This window comes from Macadamia integrifolia, chromosome 4, assembly GCF_013358625.1.
Source record: "Macadamia integrifolia cultivar HAES 741 chromosome 4, SCU_Mint_v3, whole genome shotgun sequence".
NCBI classification, from domain to species: Eukaryota; Viridiplantae; Streptophyta; class Magnoliopsida; order Proteales; family Proteaceae; genus Macadamia; species Macadamia integrifolia.
Window position 1 is genome coordinate 19,082,534 of NC_056560.1, and position 11,950 is coordinate 19,094,483.

Here is an 11,950-nt window from a genome sequence, read left to right on the forward strand (position 1 = left end):
TTGGATGATTAATTCATAGTTGCATCACATGGAAAAATAGTGATATATTATAAATGTCTTATTCTTTTACCCGAAATAAAACTTCTTCAAGAATCCCCAAGCAAGTCTTGTGTCTTTCAGTTTAGGCCATATGATTAAAAGCATGACACATATGTATGGTAACAGAAAGGGTTTCCCACGACATCATTTGGGGGTAGGGCATCTCCCACACCACAGCAATGAGTGTATGGATAATGGTATGGGATTCACATGGTTAAGCTAGGAGAAAGTAAGAGAATGATAATATATTGGCATTGTGGGAATTTTTTCCCATATGGTAAGCCGGATTTTTTTCCTAGATAAATTCCCCCTTTTCTATCATCAGCTGGTAGCGCAGCTCAGCTACACACATATCCAGCTTTTTTTTTTTTTTTTTCTCTTTCTAGTAAGACATATCCAGCTTGTTGGATGCATGAGTCCAGGAGGTTGAAGTTATTGACCCTCCAAAGTTCATATATGGCTTATAGCCGGGCGGCTGGTCCTCCAGATGGCATTTATTGAAATGGAAAAAGTTCTGTCACCCTCGATGAAGTGAAAATCATTTATCCTTCATTGTCGAAGTTTAATATATTATTTCTCAATCCAATCAAAAGGTCAAATCCTGTAAATTAAGAGATTCTCTCTTCCTTTCGATTTTCCCGTGTATAAAGAGAAATTCCATTGGATCTAATCTATTTGAAATCAACAAACTTAAAAGTACTATTGCTTCGTCACAATGGTTTTAAAGAGTGGGACCGGGTCTGGTCGATAGCAGCTGGAATCGGCCAAGAATCTATTCTAAGCCTAGTTTTTGGAAGGGGATCAGTCGAGTCAATCGGATTGGATAAGACTTCTAGTTGGATAATTGAATTGTGACATAAAGGTTTTGATTCGTGTCTCTCTACATAAGTTACTCTAAATTAAGAGTTTTATTTCTGGATCATATGTTCCGGTTATGAATTCAGTTGGCATCACACACTACCTAATGCCAAATGAACCAAGCAAAACCGTCTCTCAACTGTGAAACAGAAATTTAATTTTATATTCATTAATATCTATGGAAAAACAGAGAAGGACAAAAAACACAAAGAGAGGAGTTAAAAGTCTTCATGAGGAGAAGAAAGGAAGGGAATCCTTTGGCTAGCACCATTTCTTCTTTGGTCTTTGAAAGACCGTGTTTCCATCATCATGCAGCAGACATGGAGCAGTGAACTTTTACTATCGTGGATCGTGTCGATGATAGTGATGGACAAGAAAGCTATCATCTATCTTATCTCTCTGCAGAATGGGCCTGAAAGCTACGAACCCCCTCCCCCCTCTAATGGCACCCTCTTAAAGTTGGGTTTCAGGTTCCTTGCAAGTTGCAACACTTCCAAAGTTCAAAAGAGCCCTTTCAACACTTTCAAAGTTGAAGTCCACATGAGACATGAGATATTTCCATCACAGGCACAAGCTTCATTAGAGACCATTCGAGACCATTCGAGACTGAATCTACAATCGCGCTTACTTACATGGAAGCTGTTTTAGGGTTTCTCTCCATCTTCTCTTTTTTTGTCTTTATTTTTTTGTTTAGTCTTTTCTGATTCTCATGCATAGCAGATTGAATGCTTAAGTAGGGTTCTGATTATTGTTTTTTCTGTACCACTTTTTGTTTCTTCGTCGATTTTGCGTTCTTTGACTTTAGCTTATTGGTTGCGTTGTTCGGTTTCGATGTAAAACTTTCAACTGTGTGAATTTGATTCTGCATAGAAGAAACCCCTTTTGTTGTTATTGAGTATGTTGATTCTCTTGTGCCTCATACGTTATGGTCCACTGGGGGTTCATTTTCTTTCTTTCTTCTTCTTTGGTTTCTCTGTTTCTCATTGACTTCTGCGTTGGTGACTGTTTGTTCTTTGCAACCTAGTTTCATTCTGACCAAACCCCTGCCCCTATTTTCCTTTTTCAGGTTTTATGATATTGATGTACATTTTCGAGACATATCTGGATTTGCGGCAACATGCTGCTCTTAAGCTGCCAACACTTCCTAAATCTTTGGTAGGAGTTATCAGTTCGGAAAAATTCGAGAAGTCTCGAGTTTATAGTCTTGATAAAAGGTTTGTTCTTGTTTGCTGAACGAATATTACCTCGGGTTAGTTTATATGATGATCAGGGTTTTGTATTTATACTATGGATCTGGTTAAAGGGTTCCCGGTCCCTATGTTTTTTTTCTGATTGATCTATTGATTATTCCTTACAGCTACTTTCACTTTGTTAATGAGGCTGTATCCATAATAATGGACACTGCTATTTTGTGCTTCGGTGTGTTGCCCTGGTCCTGGAAGGTGAGTCGGTGTCAGTGACGATTGAGCCATAACTAATTTCCTCCCCTCCAACCCCACCCTACAGTTTGACTATTTATTTAACTCATTTCCTTATTTTGGCTGCAGATATCGGGGGAATATCTTGTTTCTATTGGCCTCGATCCAGAGAATGAAATATTACATTCCTTGGGGTTCTGGGCTGGTGGTATGATTTGGTCAGAGGTGTGTATATGAACTCTACCGACTTCCGTGGGATTGAAATCAATTCCTAGTCCAGCCTTGGTCAAATTTGTTAAAATGAAAGTAGAATTTTTTGTTGTTTATGCAGATCTTATTGGATATACCAAAAATAATGTTCTTTAAACTTAAATAATGTTTCCTATTTTGGAAAAAAGAACTTACATGATGTTTGTAAAGCAAGCTCTTCCTACCTTCTTTTATTTTGGATGGTCTATATGGGGTCTTTAATCAAAACTTAGTGCAAGACTGATTATTTCTACAAAATTTTATCCATTGAATGGATTTTAACTATTTATCAATAAATTGATGGATTCTGAATATAGAGAAGGTCTCAAACTAGACTCATGCAAGGCCTTGTGCCATAATAGGAATAACCAAATTACACTGATAGGGGATATACACAGTACAGCCCTGATTTAAAAATCACCACTTGGATGGTGACCATGTGATGATGTGATAGGATGGTCTATCTGGAGACAAGGGAATCCGTTCTGATTCCATGGGCCTTACTGAAGGCCTGAAGCATAGCATATAGATGGTCAAAGGTTGTGAATTTCAGCTTTTTCTGAATCAAAAAATGGTTTGCAACACATCAATTTTCCCTTTTGCGATAGGCTTATTATAAGCATTTTGCCTCGGCAAATTACCTTTATAGATGCGTTGATATTTTTTTCTTTCCCTTTCCCATTTTAGTGGGAAATCTGATATTCTAAGCAAAATTCATTTTTTGCAGGTTACAGACTTGCCATTTTCCTTGTACTCAACTTTCGTGATTGAGGCTCGACATGGTTTCAATAAAGTCTGTCTTCTTACTTGGATCTTTTTCATGTGTTTTATATCTTGTCATTTTTATTTTTATTTTTTAATTTACCTGATCTGTAGTTCGATTGTTACCCATTGTTCTGCTCATTTTGTTTCAAAATATGTTATCAATTTATATTGCTTTTTTTCTGCTTTTTCCTTATCTGTTTGTGCAGCAAACAATATGGCTTTTCTTTAGAGATATGTTCAAGGGAATCTGCCTTTCAATCATACTTGGACCACCAATTGTTGCTGCCATCATTATTATAGTACAGGTAGCATGAATTAATAATTTGCTTTGCATTGAGTCACCTTTGGTTAATTTAGTCTTTGCTAGCTATTGATGTACATGATTCATGAACGGAAGCTTGCTTTGACCTTTAAATGTGTTTGGAGTCTTTGGATGGCTTTTTTTGTTTTAAATTTTATTTCTATTTGTAAATGATAAAAATGATTGGATTAGAAGGAGATAATAAAGGAGGCTGTCAGTTGAAGAGTGAGCTGAAGTATGACCAGGTCAAGGAATCACTAGAACAGCCACTCTGAACAAATGGATATGTTTCTTGCTGATGTTTTCTATTAAGCCTTATGTTAATTTGATGTACATCTTTCGATCAATGTTCTTAAGTATGTCAGTCTACGCAGTCTGGCATATTTTGTGGAAGGAAAATTGTTACTGCATCCAAAACAGTCAAATAGAGCCTGACAACTGATCATTTTTATTTTGTTGGGCGCCCGACTTGTCTGCAAAATGTGCTGCCAAACACAATTAGTTATTGCTTACGGAAGATGGTGGAGATGTCAGTTTTTGCACTATAGTAATTATTCTAAAAATTAATTGCAGCAAATCATCCTCTTATCCTGGCATAATTACAACGTCTTCATTCTTGATGTTTGAAATCTTGTTGAGTGCTTATCCAGTCGATAAATTACACTAACACTGTTTTATTTTTCTGCAGAAAGGAGGTCCTTACTTGGCCATCTATCTCTGGGGATTTATGTTTGTTCTATCCATTGTGATGATGACCATTTATCCTATATTAATTGCTCCACTTTTCAATAAGTTTTCCCCTGTGAGTAATTATTTATGTCTCTGGTCTATTTCGCTAAGTTATAGACTGCATATTTACATTAACAATTGATCTCAGTTAGCCTCTTTGTTAGATTTCTTATATTGCAGCTTCTTTTTTTATTTTTTTTCCCCACTGGAAGATGCTTTTAGATATTCTTTGTTTTTTTGGTTGATTAATGATGAAAATTTTCCTTTTTCCCTGGCTCTGTGCTGCTGCCCTCAGCTCCCTGACGGAGAACTAAGAGAGAAAATTGAGAACCTTGCTTCATCACTCAAGTTTCCTTTAAAGAAGCTCTTTGTCGTTGATGGATCTACGAGGTCAAGCCATAGCAATGTGAGGATTGAACTCTGATAGTCTGATCTAGTATATTTCATTTCCTTCTACTGCAACAGTTAACTAACTAGCTTGTTTTATCTAAAATAATGAGTACATGGTAGAAGTATGAATGAGATGAGGGGTTTACGTTGTTTCTATTTGCTTTTGATTTTAACGGCAATAATTCTTTACTTTAACAAAATAACGTTTTCCTTCATACCCATGTATCTAAAAAGGTATTTGGGGTGTAAGCCTGGAAGTCCACATCTTAGCAAGGATGTCGTGAATTTCCTGAACAAGGAATGACAACAGGGTGGATTTCGAATAGTCATACTCTGATCATATAAACCCATCCAGCCTTTCACAATTTTGGAAAATGGATACCCATAACTATTTATTTTACAAGACATAGAACTATCCTTGTCATCTAGCTGGGTTTGGTGAGGTGGAGAGGGGAAAAATTTAACCTTTTACCATAAATAGAATGGAAGGTATGGGTTAGTAGATTAGAAGAACAATGTCCCTTAGATTTCAAAACACTTGAAACACTTGAACAAGCCTAGCAAAATAGACTCTCCTCCAAACAAGCTTCCCAAGTCTTCTCCCATGAGATAGTTGGCATCAAGGGTATAACAGCCTCTTGGTTCTATGAACCTAATTCCAAGGGACTACATGATAGTTTGTTGGTCTCCTCCCACCATCCCATACTTTCTGGCTCCAACATTTTCACATTTATTACATAAATAAAGTAAGAAGATTTTTTCATCTGTTTGTCTTTATTTTGATATGTCAATGATCATTTTGTGGTGATCTAATTCATCTCATCAATATCTGGCAAGCCTACATGTATGGATTTTTCAAAAATAACCGCATCGCCCTCTATGATACACTAATTCAGCAGGGATGGATAAGAGCCGAAAAAATAGACCTATGTTTATTGCTACTCTCCTCTCTCTATTCATACTCATCGAAGAACTTGGAAAATATCCTGTTAGGCGCCTTTGTATCCTGCAGCATTGGCCTAAATATGGTAACATTGGTTGTAAATGTATCACATTTTTTACTGTTATTTCCTTTTGATTATAGCTGGGATCGTTTGCCAGAGGCACCTGTCTACAGTTACTTCAATTTTTTTTTTAAAGCGAATTGAACTTTGGTAGAGTCAACTGGCCAATGAAAGCTTGGTATTCTGTATCTAACTCAAATATTGAAATTACATAGGAGCTTTTAGGGTGGCTTTATCCTTTTGTTTCAAAGCATGAGCTTCCTTCAAGTGCTAGATGGTCCTTGATATTCCACTGGAAGCCACAGTTAACATTATTCCATCTCAATATTTTCCTCTCTTTCTTAGCTAGAACAAATCTTTTCTTTCTATTTAATGCTGCCAGATAGATATCTCATTTTGTGTGCTGTTGGTATTAGGTAGAGAAGACAATCGCAAGCCTGGCCTTACCTGCCAACTTGACCTCAGAGTGAGTCTTGTTGGCCTTTTCAACCCTGTTGCCATCATACATCAACTTGACATGATCCTTCTGATTGTTTGCCTCTTGTTGGCATCATGTCTAATATCTGGGTTTCATGCTGTTGAAGGGGGTTGCCACCATTTAATCTTAGGGTCAGATTAGGGATAGCCTTCTCACCCAAGGACAGTATCATATTGCATATCATATCAGTTGGGTGATATTAAGAGACGTATCGTATTGTATCGGAAGGATACACTAAAAATACGTGTGGAAATGGTCAAGATACGCATGAAAATACACTTTTGGAGCAAAAAAGCAATATATAACATGTGTCATGCTTAAGGAGTAAAATGGAGAACGTATAATGAGATAAGTGCATTCAATTGAAATTGTTATAGAGGATGAGGTTTCTTACATGTAGTAATAGTCTATTGCTATAAAGAGTGTCAAGGTGGTTCAAACTCATAGCTGGAAGGGTCTGCAGGAATAGGAGCAGCTAGGATGATGTACTCCCGAAGGCATAGGAGTTGGTTTTTGGAAGAAATGAAAAAATACAAAATTCAAACATGAAAAAAATTTCATTTTTCTGTGAAATTTCTTGAATCTTAGTACAAATCTTTGCAAATGATGAACTTTGATGCCATGGGTGGGGTTATTTTTACTTAAATCCATCGATTTATAGCAAAAAATAGGTCTAGAAACAATTATTTAAACACAAAAATCAAGTTTTTTAAATCCATCGATTTATAGAAAAAAATAGGTCTAGAAACAATTATTTAAACACAAAAATCAAGTTTTTTAGAAACTTATCTTTTTCTGTAAAATCTCCTTCAATCTCTGATTTTAACTTGTTGAATGATCCAAACTTAGGCTTTTAGGAAACCTTAATTGTTTTGCGTGCAGACTAAAACCCCTAACTGAAATTTATGCAAAAAAAGAAGTTAAGGGGGTTTATTAGGACTCTCGGTTGGGAGTTCTTGAGGTTTTTGCATTTTTTGGGGGGTTTTGTATGTTCTGTATCGAGCATGAAACCCATATAGGCCTTCTAAGAGATGTATCAATAGTATCTGCATGCATCACACAGTATTGCACCATATTGTGCTGTATAGGCAGGTACTATGCTATACAGTAGGATATAAAGTTCTTTAAAACAGGGATATTGCACCGTATTGTTTCACTACCCACCGATACAGATATGTATCAGCCAATATGATACAATATGATACGTTAGGGTACTTTAAACCGTGTTCTCACCTGTAGGCTGTAGCTATGCTACAAGCATGATTGTGATTCTAAACCCTGATTCTTCCTGATAGACGTGAGAGGGATTGAATCTTGGAAATAAACTGTTACGGTTGTGTGACCGAATTTTCAATTTGTTGTTCAATTGTTTATATATATTTTCCAGTGTCTTTTTTCAATCTAATGACCATTGAGGTTTGATATGAGACAATTTACAGGTTCTAGAACTTAAATAGGCCTCTTATACTCACTATCTGACGTGACAAGGTTTCCTTTTCCGCTTGCTAGTTCCATGCGAACTGATAAACACTATGGATCTATGTTTCTATTTGTGCTTATTGGGTGTAGTTATTTTTCTTGGAAAAAGCCTTGGGGTTGACTGTTGAGTAATGAATTGCATTAAATCTTAATGTGATATATAAACAAATCACAGTTTAGTTCTTTGAGAATTTTGGTGAAGTAACATGAGGTTCCTTGTGTAAACCATCCAATTTACTAGTTGTAACTCTCTTTTTTCTGAAGTGTGACATTTTTAATGCTCATTATTTAGGGGCAGAGATATTGATATTATGTTGCATCTTTGTAGTGCGAAAACACTGAGGAAGTTGTCGCTGTTATTGCGCACGAACTGAGGCATTGGAAGCTTAATCACACAATGTATACGTTCATTGCAGTGCAGGTATGTCCTGCCTTCCAAAAGACAGCTTTCATCATTTACTAGAAATCAAAGAAAATAACTATTGAAATTCAGTATGAGTTTTTTAAAATGACATTATTGCTTTTTGATGAAGTTATTCCAATAATCTTGAACCTTCTCAGGAACATGCTATCAACATATATGATGGAGTGCTCCCCAAACACCCTTCCCAAGTCTTCTCCCATGAGATAGTTGGCATCAAGGGTATAACAGCCTCTTGGTTCTATGAACCTAATTCCAAGGGACTACATGATAAGTTTGTTGGTCTCCTCCCACCATCCCATAGTTTCTGGCTCCAACCTTTTCACATTTATTACATAAATAAAGTAAGAAGATATTTTCATCTGTTTGTCTTTATTTTGATATGTCAATGATCATTTTGTGGTGATCTAATTCATCTCATCAATATCTGGCAGGCCTACATGTATGGATTTTTCAAAAATAACCGCATCGCCCTCTATGATACACTAATTCAGCAGGTATGGATAAGAGCAGAAAAAATAGACCTATGGTTATTGCTACTTTCCTCTCTCTATTCATACTCATCGAAGAACTTGGAAAATATCCTGTTAGGCCTTTGTATCCTGCAGCATTGGCCTAAATATGGTAACATTGGTTGTAAATGTATCACATTTTTACTGTTATTTCCTTTTGATTATAGCTTGGATCGTTTGCCAGAGGCACCTGTCTGCAGTTACGTTAATTTTTTTTTAAAGCGAATTGAACTTTAGTAGAGTCAACTGGCCAATGAAAGCCTGGTATTCTGTATCTAACTGAAATTTATGCAAAAAAAAGAAGTTAAGGGGGTTTATTAGGACTCTCGGTTGGGAGTTCTTGAGGTTTTTTGTATTTTTTGGGGGGTTCTGTATTGTGCATGAAACCCATATGGGCCTTCTAAGAGATGTATCAATAGTATCTGCATGCATCACACAGTATTGCACCATATTGTGTTGTATAGGCAGATACTATGCTATACAGTAGGATATAAAGTTCTTTAAAAAAGGGATATTGCACCGTATTGTATCACTACCCACCGATACAGATATGTATCAGCCAATATGATACAATATGATTGATAGAGAACCCTTAGGGAAGGGAGGGGAAATCAGAGTAGAGATGGGGAAAAGGAGGATCACACTCACACATTCATTCAATAATCAAATTGCTCTCTCTAAATCTTCAGTCGATTACAACTAATATATAGGAAAATAGGAACATGAATTTAGAAACTTAACTGGAATGGAAACTAGCCTAAATTAGGAAACAACTATAAAAAGGAAACCAAAGCAAGGAAATAAATCCTACTCCTACATTCAAGTCTGGAAACTAAAAGCATGAAATAAAATACTAAGTAAACTACTAATTTTATTTCCAACCCTTGTTGGACCAAAACCCTGGGCTGGACCGGTTCTTCTTGGCTCTTGGCCTCCAAAGCCGGTCATGCTGGTCCAACCAAGAAAGGGCAGCCATATCTGCATCAACTCTCCTCCTCTGAAAAGAACTCGACTCCGTCGAGTTAGGGAAAGGACCGAGGAGACCGTCTGAAGGAATACGCTGAATGAGGAACGATCCCACCATCTTCTTGAGCTTAATTTCAGGGAGATCTTTGGCAGGATGAAACTTCATAGTCTTGTTGGCATGCTTGAAGGCATAGGTATTGGTATAGCCACAATGCTGTACTTTCTTATCAAACAACCAAGGTCGACCAAGAAGGATATGGCACACCTTCAGAGGGAGGACATCACATTGGACTGTATCCTTAAATCCACCAATAGAATATGTGATCAAGCACTTATCTGTGATTTTGAGATTAGTTTTGTTCACCCAAGCAACCTTGTAAGGATTAGGATGTGGTTCTGTATTCAATCCCAGCTTACGAACAGCGTCTTCAGAGACAACATTAGTGCAACTGCCTCCATCAATGACCAAGGTTAGCAATTGATCATTGCACTTCACACGAGTCTGAAAAATACTACTGCGGCGCCAATCTTCATTTTCAGTGGCCTTTTGAGTGGTCACATGACGAATGACATAAAAAGGATGTTGGTCATCGTCACTGAGAGTGTCATTGACTTCACCTATTGCACGCTCTTCTCTTAAATCAACTGTGTCAGAACCAAGTTGCTCTTCGGTAATATATGGTATAGGAGAATCCTTATCAATAAAAGCAACCAAATGGCTGGGACATTGGGCACTGATATGTCCAAATCCATGGCATGAGTAGCATCGAACTGTGAATTTTGAAGAATCAAAAGGTTTATCTGAACCACGCCGAGGGGGTGAATATGGGCGAGTAGGCCGTGAAGATGACATTTCAGAAACATGTCGAGGTGGAGAATACGGCCGACTGGGTCGTGAAGAAGCCATAGATGTAGCACTTTCCTGTGGCTTGCTAGATGACCTCTCTTGGGTGGGAGACTGTTGCCAAACGGAACTAGTACCTCGAGAAAAAGTATCTTCAAAATTTCTCCGATTGTATGGGCGTTTCAGACTTTTCTCAACCTGATATGCTACTTGTACGGCATCTTCCATTGTAGGTAGTCGACTAGATGCAAGGGCAACACTAAGTTGAGGGTGCAGACCATTGCGAAATTGGGCCACTAAGACTTCTTCATCCCACTCAAAGTCAGAACGAGTGGCCAAATAATAAAATCTAGCAACATACTCTTCAACGGTCAAATTCTCTTGTTTCAACTGTGCAAACCTAAGATGCATGCGTTGCTTGTAATCAGAAGGCAAGAATCGCCGATTCATGACTTCATACATTTCAGCCCAAGTAGTGACCAACCCAATGCCTCGGGTTCGGTTCTGTTGTTGTTACTTGATCCACCAGACTCGAGTCGTGCCTTTCAGTTTGGCCTCTGCAAATAGGATATTTCGAGCCTCAGTCAACCCATACCATCTGAAGAATGTATCTAAACTGTGAATCCAGTCAAGGTACAATTCTGGATTATTGTCTCCATAAAAATCAAGGACATCCAGTTTTGCTGCTCTTTCTGCTCCATCATCATGTCTACCAGTCCCATTTGGTGGTGGAGGTGGTGGTGGTGGTGTTACTGGCAGATCCTGTGGAGTGGTGTTGGAAGAATCCCCAGACTGAATGGGACTCTTTCCTTTATCTGCTGTCACCAAACGATCAATAGAAACTTGCATAGATTCCACCATTGTCTTTAGGGACGTGACCATGTTAGTGAGGGCATCAAATTTTGTATCAGTTTCTCCTTTATAGGAATTCAGCTGTTGAACAACTTCACTATTGGCTACTATGGTAATGAGTAACAAAATAACACTCAAAGAATAATGGTAGAATAGTAAATAATTGGAGGCTTAAAGGCAGGGACAGAATAGTAAATTTTTTTTTTTTTGGGAAGTTCAAATTAAACCACAAAAGGGTGTGTCAGTTACGTGTGGGACAGGGGTTTGATTTGGAAATAAAAATTATATGGGACAAAAGGGGAATAAAGGAGAAAGGGAGGGGTATTTTAGGAAATAAAAGATAAATAAAAGAAAAAGGAACAAAAGGGGAATCGTGGGGGTGGGTTTTACCGACCAAGGAGGTGTCTCCTTCTAGGAGATGGAACCAGAGGAGAAAGGCGGAAGCAAATCGACCAGGCATGTTCCTCGCTCTCTCTCTTCTTCTTCGTCTTCTTCTTTCTTCTCGATTCTTTTTCTCTTTTTTCTTTGCCGTCGGACACAGAGAGGAGGCGGCGGCGGCTGCTGTCGGAAGGGACGGAGAAGGCGGAGGGCAGGTGGTGCTGCCGGAAGGAACAGAGAAGGCCGAGGGCAAGGAGGGTTTGGGTT

The 11,950-nt window shown here is 37.9% G+C and overlaps 1 protein-coding gene across 7 annotated transcripts in view; it reads left to right on the forward strand.

The window, feature by feature from the left end:
* Positions 1-1,040: 1,040 nt before the first annotated feature.
* The window catches only part of LOC122075410 (CAAX prenyl protease 1 homolog), a 16,097-nt gene continuing 5,187 nt past the window's right edge, over positions 1,041-11,950 (forward strand). Inside the window, exons 1-12 of one of the 7 annotated variants that reach the window (XM_042640432.1) lie at positions 1,120-1,546; positions 1,964-2,111; positions 2,255-2,339; positions 2,445-2,540; positions 3,292-3,357; positions 3,536-3,634; positions 4,319-4,432; positions 4,655-4,765; positions 5,586-5,648; positions 8,039-8,131; positions 8,272-8,475; positions 8,566-8,628. In XM_042640432.1, coding sequence (XP_042496366.1) covers positions 1,969-2,111; positions 2,255-2,339; positions 2,445-2,540; positions 3,292-3,357; positions 3,536-3,634; positions 4,319-4,432; positions 4,655-4,765; positions 5,586-5,648; positions 8,039-8,131; positions 8,272-8,475; positions 8,566-8,628 — 1,137 coding nt within the window. In that variant the 5' untranslated portion in view covers positions 1,120-1,546; positions 1,964-1,968. Of the gene's footprint in view, positions 1,547-1,963; positions 2,147-2,254; positions 2,340-2,444; positions 2,541-3,291; positions 3,358-3,535; positions 3,635-4,318; positions 4,433-4,654; positions 4,766-5,585; positions 5,649-8,038; positions 8,132-8,271; positions 8,476-8,565; positions 8,629-11,950 lie in introns of those variants that run through there. The other 6 variants (XR_006139247.1, XM_042640434.1, XM_042640433.1 and 3 more) reach the window with 6 other exon arrangements.